Below are 21,710 nucleotides of genomic sequence, written 5' to 3'. Positions count from 1 at the left end.
TTCAGTGCGACTTATGGATGTTTATTTCTACCTACTTATGCATTTTGGCCTTATACTGCGACTTATACTCCAGAGTGACTTATAGTCCAGAAAATACGGTATATAATTTTGGACCACACCCAAAATGTAATCAGCTCTTCCATATCCCATTTCTGACAATTCCTGAAAATTTCCGTCCATCCAAAATCCATTCAGAGCATTTCAAGTTATGTTGAACACAGACAGACTGACAAACACTGGGAATAACCTCGGAATCCTGCGTTGCAGAAATTGACTCAGCACTAACCAAAGCTCCACCACCTTTACCTTCAAAGAGATGAAGCAAATCCTTGTTTGGCACCTCATATGCAGCATCAACGGTGTTGATCTGCGGCCACATTGTGCTGACTTTAGTAAAACGTATCCCATTGAACATGGTACTCTTCCTCCAGTAGTATCTGGGGAGACATGTAGGTATAAAAAAAAGACGAGTCCTGAGCATTTCTGAGCAAAATGGCTTACCCGTTTTTGAAGAAGTACAAGTCTCCCCTGATGGATGTGGCGGCATCAAACACCAGGTCCCTGCTGCACTGCTCGTCACGAGGGTTTGGAAGGGGGTCTGTTGGGTCTTCTGTTGGTTCCTCTGGCTCAGGTTGGGGTGGTGGGTTTGGTTTTGAGGCTTCTGTCGGCTCTGGTGTTCGGCTACCTGGGGGTCAGAGAGCAATATAAACATCCATCAGATATTTATACACTTAAATTGTTTAACTATTTAACTATGTTGCATTAAATACACAATAATTCAATAGATTTTAAGCAGAGCCATCTATTGGATGTGGTGGGGCACTGCTTGGCTTGCCCCCAGGGCAAAATCCCAACTGTTTCAAATGGACTGATGCAAAAAGTAGTTGGCTTAATCGTTATCCAGCCATATTCAAAGGATTTTGAAGCTCACCATAGAGGGCTTGAACCCCTCGTCTGTCATCGTCTGGTAGCTTGTAGCCATTTGTGTTGACATATTGATAAGTAGGGAACATCAGCGCACGTCTGTCCCTGGAATGGTCCAGACCCAAAGCATGGCCAAACTCGTGCGCCGCCACCAGCAGCAGGTTAACACCTGAACCCCACAAGAATGACAGCATAAATCAGGAAAGGTCATTTAAATATACTCACTCATGTGTCCCTAATGACAAAAATTGCAGCTATATTCTTTTATAGTTATATACTGTATGAGTTAAATATCCCTTCCCGTTAAACAACTTCACCCTCAACAAACAAAACTAAAACAATAACAGGAAAGGTGAGACATTTTGCTGTATGCTTTGAATGGGAAAAAGTAGCACCAACAGGTGGACAAATATTATAATCAAGAATTGAAAGTAATCCCTCGTTTATCACGGTTAACTGCTTCCAGACTCGACTATGATGAGTTTTTTGTTCGTTTTGTTTGGCCTTTTTCCTAAGTATGACTTTTTAATTTATAAATTCAACAAATTTAATAGTAAGAGCATGACAAAATGTGTTTACGGTGATCTAAATATGATTTGTAACATTATTAGAGCCCTCTAGATATAAAATAACACCCCTGTAGTCAACTTTACATTCATAACACCCAATATGGTAGACATAATTAGAGAAAATAAGTCTTTTAAGACATAAATATGAGTTGTAACATTATTAGAGCCCTCTAGACATAAAATAACACCCCTATAGTCAACTTTACATTCATAACACCCAATATGGTAGACATAATTAGAGAAAATAAGCCTTTTAAGACATAAATATGAGTTGTAACATTATTAGAGCCCTCTAGACATAAAATAACACCCCTATAGTCAACTTTACATTCATAACACCCAATTTGGTAGACATAATTAGATAAAATAAGCCATTTAAGACATTAATAAGAATTGTGTGTGGTGTTGTAAATGTGTTTTGGTGCTAGGGTAGCTGAGCAGAGGGAGGACAGGAAGTGATACCGTTGGTTCAGAATTGAGTTTTAGCTTGTGGTGAGTTACGGCCTCAACAGTAGTGGTTGTTATTAGGTATTTATGTGCTCGTTGTGTTACAAATACGGAATAATATAGACTCACACGTTAGCATTTGGGAAAGTTCTTTGTTGTTCTGTGGTGGCTATCATATAAAACACGACACAGACTTGATTTATTCATTAAACGGGACAAATTATGCTTGTTTTTCGGGCCTTTGCATTGAGTTGTGGACTCCTATAGAGCAGCTACACACAATAACCAGCACAGAAAGCTTACTAGATCGTGGTTCTAGTTCTAGTTCACAGTGACTCGATACTTTCAACTCTGCAGTTACCTCTTTGGGTGAGACTCCACTGTTCATCATCGTCAAAGTGGGTGTCCCCTCCCTGCTGCTGCCCTGGAGAGTTGGCATGCGCCAGGACTCCCCCGCTTCCGTCAAAAGGATAAAAGTCCCCGTGATCTGCAGTTGGACATATAGGAGCATTTCAAGTGTACAGTTTGGAGAGCCTTCCCTCCATGTGAACTTACATCCACCCTTGAAGAGAATCATGATGTCTGCAATGCCGCTGTTGATCTGCTTGAAGTCCAGCGGGATGACGTCGCTGTAGAGCTGGAAGGCTTGTGCAATGATGTCGTCCACTTGTCTCTGGTTTAGATCTTGTGTATACTGAGTGATCCTGTCAAGAAAATCAAGTTGAAATCATCATTATTAACACAAAACAAAGACATTACCTGTAAGTGATGAGCCTCTTATTCCACTTGGGTTTCCCAGCAAAGTGTCCATATTGGCTGATGTCCGACACGCCACATCTGGGTGCCTTCATGACCTCCACGGTTTCTTTATTCAAGACTCCTGTGACCTGGTCAGTGACAAATTAGCAGCAAGGTGCAACACATAGAATCTATTCCAGTGGGGGTGTGCAGTATCCACGCTGGTTACCTCCAGGCCAAAGAAAGACTGCATGGACTCCAGATCCTCACTAAAGTTGCTGCTAAGGAGACGTTTCTTTGTAGAGTTCCTTGTCCCCACATCATCATAAAACTGTGACAGATATCCCTAATGCAAAGATAGATGCAAGTACTATAAAGGGATGTTTTGCCATTATTTCAAGCTGGGGTTAAGTCTCTATTACCTCTGCAAGGGCTTGCTCTTCTGGAGAAATGGTCGGGGCGACGGTGGGCGCAGCGAGACCGGTTGCCACAACAGCAGCGAGCAGCAGAATCCACAAAGCAGAGAGCTGCATCTTGACGGGACTGTCCTATGAACCACACTGAACAAGACCCCCAGATTATACAGTTATTGTGTGCGCTGTCGTGTTCTATTGACTGTTGACACTGTGGGTGGAGTGTCTCTCTGATTGCACGGGTGGAATAACAATATAAACTTTGTTTATATGTTTGCAATACAAATATTCAGTCCGAGTGGGGTTGCTGTGTTAAATGAGCATATCAACAGGTGCCTTTTATTTTTATGTTGTATATTCTTTATGGAATACTTAATGGAGCCTGGTTTTGCCCAGATGCTACCCCCAGTGACCCCTGGTTGAGTTTGAGACCCTTGGTTTAAAAGGTTTCCATGAATAGTACAGGTATCAATGAAAAAGGGGAGACAGATAGTGTTAGTGTCAAAGGGCTTTGTTGAGACCTTTGGAATTTAAAAAAAAATGTGCAATGTGGTCTAGAAAAGTAAGAAAAAGTAATTTCTTAGTCATAAACTTGATTAATTGGCAATGCTGTAATATAATAGAATTATTCTATTTGCCATCATTGTTTACAGTGTTCTGTTAATGTTTCCCAGGATAACCTTTGGAGAAAGAAAGGACCACAGTCCAGTGGCTTTGGCAAACATAAATATAGACCCGCATCACATGACGCATTGTAATCAGCAGCAAATGCCGCTTAGAAAGTTTGCAACAACCTATGCAGCACTTTGTGGTCTTTTTCATGTGGAAATTGTGCCATATATGTGCCATGAAAGCACAAAGTGATGCCATTACGTACCAATCAAAGAGTGTGCACCTCCATGCCACTCATAGACAGTGTTGGGCAAGTAACAGTTACCAGTATTGCCCCACCTACAGCAAAGACGGGTACCATTATTGCATTTATTGCAGTCGACAGGTGTTTCTGTGGGTTTCAGTTGCTCACACAATACGTGTAAAGTTTTTTTTTTCGGGGACATAATGTACATTTTAGCTTTGACATCAACGAGATTTAAGTAGTGTCTGTACTTCCACTTGGGAAACGCTGTTTGGAAATGCTCTAAACACCCGCCCACCAAGTTCTCTGATTGGCTGGAAACGCAATCTTACTGAACCTTAGCCAATCCTCGTTGCTTATGTACTCTAAACACCCGCCCACCCAAGTTCTCTGATTGGCCGAAGACGCAATTTTACTAATCCGTAGCCAATCCTCATTGCTTATGTGCTGTAAACACCCGCCCACATAAGTTTTCTGATTGGCTCAATACGCAATCTTAATAAACCTTAGCAATCCTCATTGCTTATGTGCTCTAAACATCCGCCCACTCAAGTTCTCTGATTGGCTGAAGACGCAATTTTACTAAAACCTGAGTCAATCCTTATCTCACCCCTCTCCTGTCACTCTGCAACACTCTCACTGCGCTGCAGATTAGTTATGAAGTCGATGATATATTTTTAGGCGCCTTCAGTAACGTGCAGTAACGGGGTGTCGAACGGCGTTATGCTGACAGTAAGAAATTGGTTATATTACCCGTTACTGAAAAAAGTTTTTAAACGCCTTTATTCCCATCACTGCTCATAGAGCATGTTTCCCACCATTTTCTTCACAGACGACAGGTTTTTACCATAAACAGACACATTACCAGGTTTACATTGCAGTCCTTTTATTGTGACAAGACATAAGTCGCAGGAGAAGAAGCATAGTTTCAACACCCAAGCCAGGTATTTGCTTTGTCGACTCCAGCAACGCGTTTGTGTGTGTAGTCGTACTTGAAGACTTGTGGTCCAACAAAGAAGTAGATGAAACCTAAGATGGACAAAAAAAATCATTGTCACAATGTTTTAATCCTAATGAGCCCCACTAAAATTAACCGCCAATTTCTTTCCATTGTGCATTTTATACTGTATTTAATCATAGTGCTGTTTCAACATGGATTTTTTTTTAATGTTTGTAGCGGGTGTGTGTTGTATAGACATGGTGAGCTTGTATTTTCAGCCTGCTCCGAGTATGCACACTTTATTTGCTGTAGCCTATCCCAGCTGTCTTCGGGCGAGAGGCGGGGTACACCTTGGACTGGTGGCCAGCCAATCACAGGGCACATATAGACAAACAACCATTCACACTCACATTCATACCTATGGACAATTTGGAGTCGCGTGTGAGAACATGCAAACTCCACACAGAGATGGCCGAGGGTGGACTTGGACTCGGGTCTCCTAGCTGTGTGGCCTGCGCGATAACCACTCAGCCTGTATGTAAACATTCATTCATTTTCTACCGCTTATCCTTACAAGAGTCGCGGGGGGTGCTGGAGCCTATCCCAGCTGTCTTCGGGCGAGAGGCGGGGTACACCCTGGACTGGTGGCCAGCCAATCACAGGGCACATATAGACAAACAACCATTCACATTCACATTCATACCTATGGACAATTTGGAGTCGCCAATTAACCTAGCATGTTTTTGGAATGTGGGAGCAACAAGCAAGTGACATCGGCAAATTACATTTTACAACGTCAAATTCCTTACCTTCGTTATAAACGGCTGCATTTATTGTGGTGTTGAGTCCGGGAAAATCCTCAATGATGTACTTTGGATAACCAAAGTCCATCACTTTTCTGTTTTCATTGTAACTGCGAAAGAATGCATGAAACAGCAAAGTGAAACAGCCCAGTACGAGCAAAATAAGCGTGCTAGCTTTACCTCCAGTAAATATCATGCATGAAGAAGAGAGTGCGTCCCGTTCTGACAATGTGCACTGCAGCATCTACATCCTGCACCCAGGCAGGAAAGCCAAAGTGACTGAGAGGTCTGGGCTTTCCCTTCAAAACTGAGCCCTTCACCGTCCAGAACATAGACTCTATCAGGACAAAATCCACATCAGGACTGCAACATGAAATCTTGAAATCAGTGCTGGATTGTCAAAGATGGTCACCGTGAATGAGGTAAGCAGTAGATCTGCGAGGTATCCAGAAGGCTGCATCGATGCTGCTTTCTATCTTGGGCATGAAGTTGGTGATGGGACCTTCTTTGATGTCGAATGATTTATTGTGTTTAATCCACAGATGCCTTGAAGAGACATGGCCGGTCATTTTCTGCCATATCGGATGACAAAACACGATCAATGTACCTGTCTCTGAAAAAGATGGTGGCATCCCCGAGTGTGCACACGGCGTCGAAAGTCACATCCGGAGCACATCTGTTTTGCATGAGTCGAGGGAATGGCGGCAAACCTGAGGAGTACCTTGCAAGGTGATCTGGACCTAACAAACATAACAACACATTCACTTCACATTCAAAGGATTATTAGTTCTTAAATATAAGAAGCTGGGTGAGTTACTGCGGTAAAGTGCGTTGATTTGTGTGACATCGTCTTTGGAGAGGAGGTCGGCTCCTGCTGGAAAGGGCTTGTAGTTGGGATGCATGAGTGACGCAGGGTTCCTCGAGTGCTCCAAGCCCAAAGCGTGGCCAAATTCATGTGCAGCCACCACTAAAAGATTCAAACCTGCCCAATAAAAGAGCATCACATGTTTCAAAATAAGTTACCTTGGAGTAAATTTGAAGCTTCGACTCACCGTCTGCGTCTCCTGATGTCCAACGCTCGTCGTCATCAAACTGCACGTCTCCACCGACGTCCTGACCTCGACTGAAAGCGTGAGCCAACGCACCACCGGCTCCATCGAATGGATAGAGATCACCGTGTTCTACATTAGTCAAGAAGAAAGAAAGTATGGATGAATTGGGGTACAGTGTTCCCTTTCATTCATTCATTCATTTTCTACCGCTTATCCTCACGAGGGTCGTGGGGGCTGCTGGAGCCTATCCCAGCTGTCTTCGGGCGAGAGGTGGGGTACACCCTGGACTGGTGGCCAGCCAATCACAGGGCACATATAGACAAACAACCATTCACACTCACATTCATACCTATGGACAATTTGGAGTCGCCAATTAACCTAGCAAAGAGCGAGGGAACACTATAGTGGAGTGGAGCCCCACTATATTATTATATATTTGCTGTGTCCGTTTCTGCAATCAGCAGTGTCTGCCCTGACAAGAATGAGGCAACAAAGGACTGGCCTGTTTTACACCAAAGACAGAAATGCATTTCCTGCTAACGGCCACTTTAATCTAGAAGTACAAAACTCTGTAACACAAATTTATAGAGGATGATCTGAGATGGCAGGACCATATTTGATTCATAATGCTTCGTAATGATAATGAATTTCGAGTGGTTCGCGCGCAGACCTCACAGCTAGGAGATCCGGGTTAAATCCCACAGGTTTGCATGTTCTCCCCGTGCAGGCGTGGGTTTTCTCCGGGTACTCCGGTTTCCTCCCACATTCCAAAAACATGCTAGGTTAATTGGCGACTCCAAATTGTCCATAGGTGTGAATGTGAGTGTGAATGGTTGTTTGTCTATATGTGCCCTGTGATTGGCTGGCCACCAGTCCAGGGTGTACCCCGCCTCTCGCCTGAAGACAGCTGGGATAGGCTCCAGCACCCCCCACGACCCTTGCAAGGATAATATGCAGTTAGCGAGCGTTAGCAAGCTACTTCATGCTAAAAACATTTGGATTGTATACATGGGGAATGGTTGCACCGAGGCTCAAAAAGGGAAAAGCTAAATTCACCTCCTTGACCTCCGTGTTCATCCAGAATTGCAAAAAAAAAAAAAAATTCAATGCACAAACTGTGAATGGACAAACTAAAACTAATAACCCACCATGACTGACGAACTCCACCATGATATCAGCATTGCGAGTGGGTGAGCGGACGAACGTCAGACCACCAGCTCTGGCCCAGATGTTGAAAGCGGACTCAAGCAGGGAGTGGACGGTGCTGCGAGGCATGTCTCTTGTGTACCTGCCAATGCTGGAAGTACACAACACATTCAGTCGAGCAAAATCCCTTTCCGAAACATGTTTTTCTCTCTAAACACCAAAAAAAGAATTGGGTCCTTGTTCGGGTGTAAACAATCTCCCAGTAAAAACAGTTAATGAAACAATTTGTTAACCGTAGTGATTCGCATTTCTAGACAACAAAGAGTTCCCGGCTGTATTGTGGTTGCTTGAGGACCGATTCGCTTGCCACCTTATTACATGCAATTTGGTATAAGGAGTTCAAGCAATGAATCCTCATAATGTTCCATTTGTGGTGCATCTGTTCAAGATGGATGTTTTCTACTCTGACAGGTTGATTGCTGCATAGTGCTGATTTATTGCAGGGCTGTTCTATCATTCAGAAGCCGAAAGAGGACAGAAATATTTCTCTCAGGTAAAAGTACAATGAGTTTGACTACATTTTGTACGTAAAACATTTCCAAGTGATCCCAAACTTTTTACCTCTTTGCTTTCGGGCACTGTAGTACACCTATTAAACACGAGTCACAGATCACTTAGCGCATATATTATGCTACTGCATCCCACTACGTCCTCATGCCTGTCTATCTTGGGAGGTATGACATCAGTACAATTACATAATCACACCATAACTACATGGTTTAAAGGCCAAGCTGTCCCTAAGAAAACAGTCCTCCTAAACCGGAGAGCGAGAAACCAACTGACCATAACACACTGGAAGAATGTGTTAACAGATCGACTTTTAATAGAAAAAATCTCTGCATTAATAAATCAATATTCCTTTAAAATCTTTTTTTCTTTTCTCTTCATTGCTGCTATAACGACCAGCATCCTCGTTGTAATATTCAAACATGCACTTACTGTATGAACACTGCAAACACACACCCTCACAACCCCTGTATATGTATGTTATGTCTTATCTGGCTTATTTTCTCTTGTTATGCTTATAATGTTGGGTAATATTAATGCAAAGGTGACTATAGGGATGTTATTTTGTGTCTGGAGGGCTCTAATAATGGTAATGGTAATGCTTTTATTTCATTTGAACATGCATCAGATTACAATTGAGTGTATCACATAATCAGTTCACAGTTCCACATGTCCAAAAGGAGTAGGAAGAAGCAAAGCTTATTAAATCCTACCCCTCCATCTGGTACTTTTACAATCAGTAACTGTTACATTTGTTCACTTCCTGCCTTTCTAATATAGTTTAAGTTTATCACGAGGTGATATGACCATACAATGACATATTGGGTACCAATAGTAAGTGTCAATATAGTGATATATATAGCACATCATGACTGGTTCAAGACTCTTCATCCTTGTATTTAGCAAACATCAACTGCTTGTATTGTTTCTTGAATTGGCTCATCGTTGTGCATTGTTTGAGGTCCTTACTCAATCCATTCCATAGTTTGATTCCACATACTGAAATGCTATGGCTTTTTAACATAGTCCTAGCATATAAGTGTTTCAAATGTAGTTTTTCCCTAAGATCATATTTCTCCATTCTTGTAGAGAAGTATTGGATTACATTTTTAGGTAATTTGTTATTTTTAGCCTTATGCATTATTTTAGCTGTTTGAAGATTAAGTATATCAGCAAGTTTAAGTATTTGTGATTTTAGAAATAAGGAGTTAGTATGTTCTCTTTAGGCAGCATTATGAATGATCCTTACTGACCTTTTTTGCAGTACATTTAGCGAGTGAAAATTGCTTTTATAGTTATTACCCCATATTTCCACACAATAATAATGGTTAAAAAAAGCATTTTCAGATGGTCAGAAACAGGTTTTTTATGCTCTAACTATGAAAATGTTCAATTTATAAATAAGGTATCCTTATTTGCGGAAATTCACTTATCACGGTTGATTCTGGAACCAATTAACTACAACAAAAGAGGGATTGCTGTACTGTACTGTCATGGGGTGTATAGTCACGTTTGTGAAATACTATAAGTCTGCCATTACCTGTAAGTGATGACCTTCTTGTTCCATTGCGTCGCTCGACTGTGAGTGTCGGAGTCTTCCAAATCCGGAACGCCACAGCGAGGCCTCATCATCACCTGCAAAGTCTGCCGATCTAGCACACCTGTTACATTGAGGCCAAAGAAGGTCTGCATGTCTTTCAGCTTGGTCACCAAGGACAGGGATTCCGAGGGCTGTCCAGCTTGCAGCTTGTAGTAGCTTTGAAGATATTCCTGCATGTGCATCAAAACACGTCATTTCACATACACTCAACTCATACTTCATTGTTTACACCTGAACAATCAAGTTAGTGTTGACTGACATCCAGACTTGTTCATTTAACACTATATTTACATTGCAGTGGCAGGTAGGTAGGTAGGTAGGTAGGTAGGTAGGTAGGTAGGTAGGTAGGTCAGTAAGTAGGTAGGTAGGTAGGTAGGTAGGTAGGTAGGTAGGTAGGTAGGTAGGTAGGTAGGTAGGTAGGTAGGTAGGTAGGTAGGTAGGTAGGTAGGTCAGTAAGTAGGTAGGTAGGTAGGTAGGTAGGTAGATAGGTAGGTAGGTAGGTAGGTAGGTAGGTAGGTAGGTAGGTAGGTAGGTAGGTAGGTAGGTAGGTAGGTAGGTAGGTAGGTAGGTAGGTAGGTAGGTAGGTAGGTAGGTAGGTAGGTAGGTTGGTAGGTAGGTCGGTTGGTAGGTAGGTAGGTAGGTCGGTAAGTAGGTAGGTAGGTTGGAAGGTAGCTAGCTAGCTAGGTGGGTGGGTGGCTAGGTAGGTAGGTAGACTTCCTTTATTGTCATTGCACAAAAACACAGTAGTGAAATTGCCAATGAAATGTCGTTGCCTGCCTCCTGCATAATAATGAATAATAATAATAATAATAATAATAATAATATGGACAATAAATAGATTAGATCAATAGATCAAATAGGAACAACAATGTACAGCGTAAACAGTAAATTGCACAAATAATTGAAATAATTTTGAATAAATAATAATAATTTAGATAATAATAACATACTGAAAAGTGTTTCTGTGTCTTATTTGCTATGTAATTGACCAAAACATTACCAACACCACTCCAGATGATGCAAAGCAGTTCTAAAACCGGAATAATCATACATTTGCTCTCAGTGCAGTAGTATATATGATACATTTTTCTAAAATTCATACGTTGCAAAAGAGATGCACATTTCAGGTTCCCATGCATTCCTGTCTCATGCATATTTACTCCACTTACTGTAGCCAACTTCAAGTCAGCGCGTACTGCAAGGGAAGGAGATCCCGCTCCCTCCGGCATGGGTGCTGCGAGACCCAGAACGACCATCAGCGAGACCAAGAGGCAGCAGGACAGCATCATGACAAGCATTGGAGCACACCCTTGAGGTTTTAATGAGGCTTTTAAATGCTTCTGCCACGCTACTTGCAACAAGGGAGGGATTGGTAAAGGCAAGACGCCAGGCAGAGGGTTGAGGTTTGTACATGTGACAGGTTTGTATATGATGGGGATGCGGTCTTTAAGCACACAGATAAAGTGAAAAAATAGGGGTTTTGTTGCTGTATTCGGAATGCCGGAGCCGTCTGATGCAACATGGTTCTCCCAAAATAACCCCATCCATTGCCTGGTATGGAGCTTATCAACCTTACAAAATGTCATGGTTGGTGCCATCATAACTTTAGTCCACAATTAAGGTTGATGCCTCATTGCGGACCTTTATGATAGACATTCCTCTGTAGGGCAATTTGAGCTAAGCCTGTATTCTTTTGGGAGGCATTTCTGTCATTCTGGTTTCATAGTTTGGAGTAGAAGTTGCAATTAAGTTATTTTTATACATAAAAGTGCATTTTATGTTTACCGGCATGTTAATCCACCAAAAAAAAACAAACAACACACACACACACACAGTGCCTGGCACAGCACTTCATGGTACATTTAGTCACTGGATACTTGCCACTATTTATTTTTCTCATTAACTTTGAATCTAACATATGTAACAATGTGTTTATTATGTTGGGCTATATTTTCTATCTCTATCTGCAGGATATAGAAAATATATTTGTTGTTTTGTGTATTACTATTGTGTATTATTATTGAAGTTAGCATTTTTTTGCCCCCAGCAAGCAACGCGATACTCGTTTTCGTCTCGAGATGGCAGTATTGGCGGGAAGACGGCCGTGACGTTGCTTTACGGCAGTACTGCACCGAAGCCAACCAGTGTATTTTTGTCATCTTCAGGTAGATCATTAAGGCATTACTTGTTTGTGTCTTGTTCATTTTATTGCATATTTGTAATTACGTGTGTTAACTGAGTTTGTATCTGTCCAAAGTTTTGTCATGCAACAGCTGATTAGCGCTAGCTTAAATGATAATGGTTACCAACTTGAATAATTTACGACAGTATTTTTACCCCTCTGTCATGCTGCAGTCTGCCTAATTTCAATCAATGAAAAATAACATGTTTGAATTGTAATGTAACTTTCTCTCCGTTTTAAGTGGGAGTACTGTATATTGTTTTTTCAACAACCCCTATACATAACTGTCAACTATGCCACATAAGACCTTTTAAACATGAAATAGAGTGGAACCTCTGTAAATCTGTTTTCGTTATGAAGTCGGTTCAAAAAATCAGAGGGACAACAACACGTGAACTGAAGCCCTTTTAATTAATCCCTTCCAGACACCCCCAAAATATAAACAGTAATCAATTTTACGGAGAAGTATAGTTTTACAGAAAATAATTATAAATAATGAACACCTAACATAATTTTTGCCTTTAATGAGAATCCTTCTCTCAAAGACTACTAAATTGTCATATCAAGAAAGCAAGGGTCACGACTGTATGCCCACAACTTTATTTACATCAAGGAATACAATCACATGCATTTACGGCAAATGTCATAAATTCAAATCCCTAATTTTCAATTGCTATCATTACACGTTGTATGCGTGTTTTAATAATATTTTTTCACAACGGAGCAAATGTGACCCTATTGTGAGTAACAGAAGAATGGAGCCAAAAGATTGTTGTTTATTGCGATGCGGTTCACCCTTGGAACTCTGCTGCCCTCTTGTGGGGGCAAGTCTATTCGACAGACAACGTCAATGTAAAATTCCATCTGGTTGAGCAATGATGACTCTGCATTCGGGACAGGGAGATTGTGTGCTACAGGATCCAGCAGATGTGTATGTTATGTTTAAGAGAAGTTAATTCATTGCTGGGAGACCAAACAAATTAACTAATATTCCTCCTAGAACATGCAAACTCCATACAGAGATGTCCAATGGAGATTAAAATCCATATCTTTCAGATCTGCTGACTGCGTGGCAAACATGCTAACCACAAGGCCACCAAAAACGTGACATTCACGGCATTCAGTTTTCAATCTCCTGATCTGTAATCATGCTGTTATTAAAAGAAGAAAAATATAGTTGGCTGCACTGCATGACTTGAAAGTCATGCAGTGTGTGCAAGTGTGTTGCATGTGTGTGTCAGGGACCATTTTAAAATACCATCCAAATTTCCCCCTGACTGCCAACTTCCCCTCAATGAGTCAAGCCCTCAGTGTACTGCCAAGTAAGCAACAACGTTGCTCCAAAACATGGATCCACATTAGTGTGGAGACAGTATTTAGTACTAGAGTACCATCAAATGATTGAGATTAACTTCTGTTTGCCTAATGGTGCCCAGTTTACATTTATACTGCACCCCGCGGCCCTCAGATGTTTTTTTTCCCAAAATATTTTCTAAAAATATTTACAATCAAACTAAGAAAACAAAAAATTGACTAATCTGCAGTAATTTTACAAGAATAAAGTGAATATATTAAAAGAAAAATTGTAATCTAACAATAAAAAGTCTGACAATAAGAATAATATAAGAATAATATTATTTTCAGGATTTAATAATAATTTTAAACACCAGCAGAAGTATTTGTTGTTTTTATGCACCACTTCAATAAGAGTGCTGAGTTTTACTGTACAGTACTTGAAAACACCCTTTTGTGTCAGTCCTGGGACTGATTGATGATTTGTTTAGGGTGTACCCCGCATTTTGTCACAACCTCAGCAAGGATCCAAGCACCATAACTCCCCCTATGACCCTGAGCGGGACGATGATCAGCATATTTTGCTTTTTGTGACGACACTTCTGGATAAGCAGATTGACCAATGCACTCTGTCATGAAGCCTGTCACAAATCATTCCCATCCGTGCACATTAGCTGAACGAGACACTTTATTTATGAGACAACTACGCCAACCCTCACGTCCCAACATTCAATGCAACATCAGCATGTGTTTGTTTTGGGAAACTGAGGAGGAAGTGGCTAGGTGCTTTTACATGAATCACTTGGATCCCTTACGGGGGTTGGGGGGATGCTCAAATAGTATAAATACCCCTCAGAGCATGACAATCTCAGTGAGCGGAAGATAACAAACATGTTCTTTTGGTTGCTGCTGTTGCCACTGGCTGCTCACTCCTCTCTGGCAGGACCTCTGATCACAGAGGAGCGGCTGATAGCTGAGGTATCAGATCTTAACTGGTATGGACTCCCGTTCATAAAGCAGTGACGTCTTTTCACATCTTTTGTCTCACAGAAATACCTCCGGCGCTTTTATGGCCTTCCGGTTGGTCTCCAGGGTCATCGGCGGTCATCGGGAGACTTTAAGACCAAGCTTAAGGAAATGCAGAAATTCTTCAACCTTAAGGTGAGACAACAGTGAGAGTATGGAACCGTTATACCCAGTAGGAAAAAGTGAATTCGCTGGAGCCTATCCCAGCTGTCTTTGGGCGAGAGGTACACCCTGGACTGGTGGTCAGCCAATCACAGGGCACATATAGACAAACAACCATTCACACTCACATTCATACCTATGGACAATTTGGAGTCGCCAATTAACCTAGCATGTTTTTGGAATGTGGGAGGAAACTGGAGTCATGTAAACTCCACACAGAGATGGCCAAGGGTGGGATTGAACTCAGGTCTCCTAGCTGTGAGGTCTGCGCGCTAACCACTTGACCGCCATGCAGCCCCGTTAATAGGTGTGTAGTTTTTAATAACTGTAGTTACATTCACATTTGCCGGTTAAAATGTATTTGTGTATGATTTTTTACGCTATGATTTTTGTGTACGATTTTTGGATTAATTGGCCAGTCATCCCTTGTCACTTCAAATGTCACTAACAGTAATGTCAGACGTTAGATGGTACCACCGGAATTGATCCAGACTCAACTCCCCAGATGTCACATCCTGTCCGCCCCTCATTCAGCTCCCTTAGCACCGGAAACACATTTAAAGCAACACACACCAGCATGTATGTAAAGGTGACTGTAGGGGTCTTATTTCATGTCTAATGTAAAATATAATATATATATTTAGAAGGTCATAAACAGGTTTTCTATGCTCTATGAAAATATTCAATTTCTAAATAAGGAATCCTACTTTGTGGTCGGGTCTAAACAAGGGATTGCTTTGTCGCTTATACTGCAGTGAGTAGCCAGACTCTTTCCTATGATGGGGTAAGTTTCTAATTTGTCTATGGTTATCATCACACCAGTGCTTTCCTGTGGTAGTGTAACAAAACAAGCAAAACACACTTGTGTATTTATTTATGAAATGCCACGTGGTAAATTGGATGTATATTTTTGCCTGATGTGCAGGTGACTGGCAATCTGGATGACAACACGTTAGAGCTGATGACCCAAGCGAGATGTGGTGTTCCAGACGTTGGTGAATACAACCACTTCCCTCGACACCTCAAATGGCAAAACAGCAAGGTGACTTTCAGGTACGCTGTGAAGTATTGTACAAATAAGTGGAGGAAAATATTATTAGTAGTATATATTAGTATAGTTATAATCTGACACATATTCTGTTGCAGGATTATAAATTACACCCCAGATCTGAGGAAGTCCGACGTTGACCGAGCCATCCGCACTGCGCTCAACGTTTGGTCTGACGTGACCCCGCTGACTTTTAAGAAGCTCTACAAGGGAAATGCCGACATTATGATCAGCTTTGGAAGGAAAGGTAGACAAAAAAACATGTACTTACAACACTCTTACTTTCAGGAAGTTCTCTTTATGTGCTGGTATCAGAATAGCACATACACACTAAAAGTATACAAGCCGCAAGGTATGCTGGGTAACATTGTGCTAGCGACATTTCCCAAAGGCTACACATGCAGATTTTAGTTGAAAAACTTCTCAACATCCAAACCAGTTGAGAACCACCACACCAGACGACCTGCTAGGTGCATTCAAGGACACTCATCACAACAACGTCTTTAATATACTGAAGGAAAAGGAAGAAAAGAAAAGAACAAAACAAAGCGTATTAAATCCTACCCCTCCATTTGAGACTTTTACAATCTATTACTGTTACATTTGTTCATTTCCTGCCCTCCTGATAGGATTTTTTTTTACACATACAAAATGATGCAACCATATACTACCATAATGGTAACCATAATAACCATCAAAATAGACATATAATAACAAATACACACAACACGATTCTTCTTCCTTGCATCTTCCTTTTGTTGCCTTTGTTCAAATTTTAATATTTGTGATTTTTAGAAATAAGGAGCATGTATGTTCTCAACAGGCGGCGTTATTGATTATACTTACTGACCTTTTTTCCAGTATGTTTAGCAAGTGATTGCTTTTATAGTTATTACCCTAAATCTCCACACAATAAGTTAGATATGGTAGAACCAGAGAGCAGTAAAGAGTGTGGAGTGTTTTTTCATTGAGAACGAATTTTGCTTTGTTCAATATTGAAATATTTCTCGTATTTCTCCATTCTTGTGTTGTATATTTGTTATATGAGGTTTCCAGTTTTTAATGCTACCAAACACCATGATTTTAGTTTTACTTAGGTTCAAGGACAATCTATTATTATCAAACCATCGTTTTAATATGACTATTTTATCTCTGAACTTTCTAATGATTTCTTCTGTGTGCTACCAGTGGTATCATCCGCAAATAATACCAACTTCAAGTCTTTTGTAACTTTGCAAATGTCATTGATGTACAAGTTGAACCGGTTTGAACCGGTCCTATTATTGACCCCTGGGATACAAAGAAAAACAATAATTGGTTATTCTTATCGGCCGGACGGTGGAGAAGTGGTTAGCATGTGGGCCATACAGTCAGGAGATCGAGAATTTCCATGTTCTCCACGTGCGTGCGTGGTTTTTTCCAGGTACCCCCCCCCCCCTTCCAAAAACATGCTAGGTTAATTAGCGACTCCAAATTGTCCATATGTATGAATGTGAGTGTGAATGGTTGTTTGTCTATATGTGCCCTGTGATTGGCTGGCCACCAGTCCAGGGTGTACCCCGCCTGTCGCCAGACAGACGCCAGTTCCACTGCAGGCCTGTAGGTGGTGGTAACACACTGCAAAGTAATTGTAATTGTAAATGCTTACTTCACATGACTTCCTGTGTATTATTCTCTTAACGATTGTTTGTTGAAGTGAATCCTTCTTTTGCAGGGAAAACCAGAGAAAGTTGTTGTTGAAAGTTTTCAGGCCTAATTTCAACTTGTAGAGTATTTCCTTGTTTTTTATCGGCCCACCGTGTTTTGTAATAATAAACATTGCCAATCTAATTATATTTAATTGTATGTTTTGGCTAATAAGTTGCTCCTCCATGCAGAACACGGTGACTACAACCCTTTCGACGGGCCGAATGGACTGCTGGCTCACGCCTACCCGCCAGGCGACGGACTCGGAGGGGACACTCACTTTGACGAGGATGAACACTGGACCAAAGATTCATCAGGTCCTTTTACAAAGTTTATTGACCATACAACAATAAATCATGTACGGGGAAAAAGCAGACCGATAAAAGAACGTTCTCTCTTTGCAGCTTACAACCTCTTCATAGTGGCGGCACACGAGTTGGGTCACGCCCTCGGTATGTCTCATTCCACCGAACCGGGCGCCCTCATGTACCCCATCTACGCTTACACTACAGGGTACCCACTCACTGAGGATGACATTGACGGCATCCAGGCCCTCTATGGTAATGACTCAGCATGATCCACAAATTGGTTTTGCTTGTTGTGTTATTAAAACATTTGGTCTAAAACGCAGGCCCCAACCCAAACCACAGGAAGGTGAAGCCCAAGCCGGACCCCCCCAAGAAATGTGACCCCTCGTTGAGTTTTGATGCTGCAACGGAGCTCAGAGGGGAAACCTTCATCTTCAAAGACAAGTGAATCAACACCCGCATTGAAGATTTGAACCTACCCCACTTCCATATCTTTGTAGATCACGTGCTGACATGCAGGGGCGTGGCTCATATGCCTTATGTGTCGTTATGTTTGATGTCGCAGGTTCTACTGGCGCCTGCACCCCCAGATGCACGAACCCGAGCTGACACTGATTAAAACCACTTGGCCGTCCATCCCCAACAAGGTGGACGCGGCGTACGAGAACCCGGAGAAGGACCAGATTATGATTTTTAGTGGTGGGTTACCATCATCAACACATTATAATTACAAGTATCGTACATAGCGTGCATAAAGCCAAACCTTTTTTGTTGATTTTGGCAGGTATCCGCATGTGGGCTTTGAATGGATACAATGTGGTGAAGGGTTATCCCAAGTACATTCACACACTGGGTCTTCCCAAGAGTGTGAGGAAAGTGGATGCGGCTGTTCACATCCGAGACACGGGGAAGACTCTCCTCTTTCATGATGAAGACTATTGGAGGTATTGTTTCTGTACAGCAATCCCTCGTTTATTGCCGTTAATTTTCAACCGTAATAAGTGAAAATTAGGATTCAATAATAATAAATTGAATATTTTCATAGAATAGGTGCTGCACGGTGTAGAGTGGTTAGCGTGCAGGCTGCACACCTAGAAAACCTGAGTACGATTCCACCCATGGAGTGTTCTCCCTGTGGGTTTTCTCCGCGTACTCCAGTTTCCTCCCACATTCCAAAAACATGCTAGGTTAATTGGCGACTCCAATAGCTCCATAGGTATGAATAGGAGTGTGAATGGTTGTTTGTCTATATGTGCCCTGTGATTGGCTGGCCACCAGTCCAGGGTGTACCCCGCCTCTCACCCGAAGACAGTAACCAGCAACCCCGCAACCCGTGTGAGGATAAGTGGTAGAAAATGAATGAATGAGTTTCATAGCCCTCTGGACATGGAATAACACTCCTATAGTCACTTTTACACTGATATTACAAAATATAGTAGATATTGTCAGCCATAAAAAGCAATTTAACACATAAATAAGACTTGTGCTCGTTTATATTTTGATAAACATCTTTTGGATGCGTGGACAGGAAACGATATGACAACTGTCACTGTATACAAACAACCTGGTAGATTTATTGTTGCTGTTTTTGGAGCAATAACATTAATTTGTGTCGTTCTGAATTTCTTGCCACCTCTCCTGACCTTCCTCTGCTCCATGTGACAGCGATACCATATACCCCAAGTTGTCAATTAAAAAAATTATTGATTGCAGTGTAATAATGACAGTTATCAGAGTTATCAGTTAACAGAGATCCACAGATGATCAGCTCTTTTAAGTGTGTGTGTACATTGCCATCTACTGGCCTATAATGTAACTACAACTCTTTCCCTGTAATCACTGTGAATTTGTTCTATAGAAACCTTTACAACCTTTTAAATACAGCTTTTCACTTTATTAGAGTTCTCTTGACATAAAATAGCACCCCTATGGTTACCATTACACTCCTTTAACCCAATATAGTAGACATAATAAGAGAAAATAAGCCATATAAGACATTGCGCTTGTGTGTTGCTTTAAATGTGTTAAGGGAGCTGAGTTAATAAAGCAAAACAAAGTAAATAGTAAGCCTGTTTTTCCGGCGATCAGGCCTGGTGCTTGTGTGTCTCATCGAACATTACAGTAACATTACTGACACCTAGTGACCAGTGTACCACATACTATCACTTCTTTGAATGCGTCTTTTCAATGCCTTTGAATTGTGCATTTTAGTTTATTTAACCGAGAAATTTACTTTTTTTTGGGTGAGCAATACTTGGATTAGTTGAATTTTAATTAGTTTCCTTCTTTTGTTTGTTTTAATAACTTCCAGTTATGATGAAGCATCAGGCACCATGGATAGTGGCTTCCCCCGATCAATCGAGAAGGATTTTCCAGGCATGGACGATGAGGTTGACGCCGCTGTTTATCACCACGGTATTGACTTACACTCAAACGTGCAAAATTCTGAATGTTCTGCTTAAGTGATCGATCTAATAATTGGTATTGTTATTATTTGTCTTTTCAGGATACTTGTATTTCTTCCATGAGCATGTGCAGTATGAGTATAGCTACACAGCGAGGAAGGTCATACGCATCCTCACAACCAATTCTATTCTCGGCTGCTGATGCTGCTTAAGTGACCCAGTGACCCTTGCTTAATTAGTGGGCTGTTACAAATACTGGTAAAGTTTATTAAAAAGGACACCCACAGCTCTACACTCATATAAACCACATGTACACTGATAAAATGGGGTTAAAAGTGTGAAGCAAACCCAAATCATACCAGCAACCAATCACGGAAAACATCTCTGTAGCCACGTATACATGGACCCAAATATTCCAATTGCATTCGGTTTAATTGCTCAAACAGAAATAATTGAACCTTTGTATACACTTCATTCTGAAAGTGCCAATCCGAATGAATATATAATCAGATTCACAGGGGTGGAATATTCCTTTCCCCAATCCGATTGAGGTATCTTGTACCCACTTCTTCGTGGTGTTTTTCTTCTTCTGTTGTTTATTAGCGGTTGGCAAGCAGCTTTCATGTGCATTACCGCCACCTGTGGAACAGAATCTAAACACTTCTATACTTTATTCACAAGTCCAGTTTTATTAAAAACGAAAATATATATCTATATAAAACATGTCCCGAGTTGAATTATAAAATATTAGCAAGATTGAATTTGATCTTTTCCTGTTTAAGTTCTTTCAGCGCATGCTCAGATATGACGTAACACGCAGCTCCAGACGTTCTTCAGTTTTAAAAATGGAGGCCAGCAATCGGCACTGGACTGCTGCCGAAAGTTTGTTTTTGATCCAAACTAAATTAAGACTGGGCGAAGGAAAAACTGGCTATACAGAGTTATTCCAACAAGTGAAAGAAAAACTCAGGGAAGTTGGTATCACGTGATGTTGATGTTTACGTTTTACTGTACATGCCCCATTGACTATTCTGTTTGATTATAGCTGCACATGTAGACAAGAGATTGGAATATTCCTTTCCATGTATACCACTGTTTTCGGAAAGGTAAAACTCCTCATGAAAACATGGCTAATGTATTGTGGGGTTGCTATATCCTGTACTTTCTCTTTAACATAGATGCCAATTTGATTTCTGTAGAAATATAAACAAACAATTGGTCTTAGGAAGCCATATTGTAACAAAACGAAAAGTGCTGGACACAACAACACAACAACCTTTCTTCTTATTTTTATTATTTATTTCAGAAGTTTAGTTTAAGTTTGTCCAGCTGGCCTGTAAGCTCAGTTTTCATAGCTAAAGTGAAAGTTTTTTAGCGTGTGTTTCAACTGCCCTGTCATGTGATTGAACTGTGATTTGTTGTCCGTGTTATTAAATAAAATGGCTTAACATCTATTTACCAGAGCCACTCCTACCTACATGCAGAACACGTGTGAGTAGGGCTCCACAATCCATTCTCGGAAAATGAGGCAGAGGCGAGTGAAGA

The 21,710-nt window shown here is 41.2% G+C and overlaps 2 protein-coding genes across 3 annotated transcripts in view; one reads left to right on the top strand and one right to left on the bottom strand.

The window, feature by feature from the left end:
* tbrg1 (transforming growth factor beta regulator 1) overlaps positions 1–11,356 on the bottom strand; it is a 21,243-nt gene extending 9,887 nt beyond the window's left edge. Inside the window, exons 1-18 of the mRNA XM_058080510.1 lie at positions 11,225–11,356; positions 9,996–10,225; positions 7,891–8,039; positions 6,743–6,871; positions 6,508–6,672; positions 6,298–6,430; positions 6,103–6,236; positions 5,871–6,027; positions 5,697–5,800; positions 4,918–4,976; positions 3,101–3,226; positions 2,908–3,024; positions 2,700–2,827; positions 2,496–2,644; positions 2,302–2,427; positions 932–1,093; positions 502–685; positions 307–437 (exon numbers count right to left, since the gene is read on the bottom strand). Coding sequence (XP_057936493.1) covers positions 307–437; positions 502–685; positions 932–1,093; positions 2,302–2,427; positions 2,496–2,644; positions 2,700–2,827; positions 2,908–3,024; positions 3,101–3,226; positions 4,918–4,976; positions 5,697–5,800; positions 5,871–6,027; positions 6,103–6,236; positions 6,298–6,430; positions 6,508–6,672; positions 6,743–6,871; positions 7,891–8,039; positions 9,996–10,225; positions 11,225–11,353 — 2,512 coding nt within the window. The 5' untranslated portion in view covers positions 11,354–11,356. The remainder of the gene's footprint in view (positions 1–306; positions 438–501; positions 686–931; positions 1,094–2,301; positions 2,428–2,495; positions 2,645–2,699; positions 2,828–2,907; positions 3,025–3,100; positions 3,227–4,917; positions 4,977–5,696; positions 5,801–5,870; positions 6,028–6,102; positions 6,237–6,297; positions 6,431–6,507; positions 6,673–6,742; positions 6,872–7,890; positions 8,040–9,995; positions 10,226–11,224) is intronic.
* mmp13b (matrix metallopeptidase 13b) lies at positions 11,323–21,710 on the top strand. Of its 2 annotated transcripts, none has more exons than XM_058079935.1 (12): positions 11,323–11,458; positions 12,103–12,220; positions 14,581–14,691; positions 15,644–15,771; positions 15,865–16,013; positions 17,644–17,769; positions 17,857–18,012; positions 18,084–18,204; positions 18,326–18,459; positions 18,545–18,704; positions 20,072–20,175; positions 20,267–21,710. In XM_058079935.1, exons 3-12 carry the CDS (start codon positions 14,668–14,670, stop codon positions 20,365–20,367), a joined length of 1,203 nt encoding a protein of 400 aa, XP_057935918.1. In that variant the 5' UTR covers positions 11,323–11,458; positions 12,103–12,220; positions 14,581–14,667; the 3' UTR covers positions 20,368–21,710. The 2 variants fall into 2 exon arrangements, with proteins under 2 accessions (XP_057935918.1, XP_057935920.1); XM_058079937.1 differs by lacking the exon at positions 11,323–11,458 and adding an exon at positions 11,557–11,609.

The sequence above is a fragment of the Doryrhamphus excisus genome, chromosome 8 (genome assembly GCF_030265055.1).
Source record: "Doryrhamphus excisus isolate RoL2022-K1 chromosome 8, RoL_Dexc_1.0, whole genome shotgun sequence".
Classification (NCBI taxonomy): Eukaryota; Metazoa; Chordata; class Actinopteri; order Syngnathiformes; family Syngnathidae; genus Doryrhamphus; species Doryrhamphus excisus.
This window is presented reverse-complemented; position numbering and strand designations above follow the sequence as displayed.

What these genes read in the sequence shown, in the direction of transcription:
- mmp13b (XM_058079935.1), top strand. Translation starts at nt 14,668, where the DNA reads ATGCAGAAATTCTTCAACCTTAAG. An exon ending in AGAAATTCTTCAACCTTAAG is followed by an intron (nt 14,692 to 15,643) that starts GTGAGACAACAG and finishes CCTGATGTGCAG; the next exon opens with GTGACTGGCAATCTGGATGA. An exon ending in CCAGATTATGATTTTTAGTG is followed by an intron (nt 18,460 to 18,544) that starts GTGGGTTACCAT and finishes TGATTTTGGCAG; the next exon opens with GTATCCGCATGTGGGCTTTG.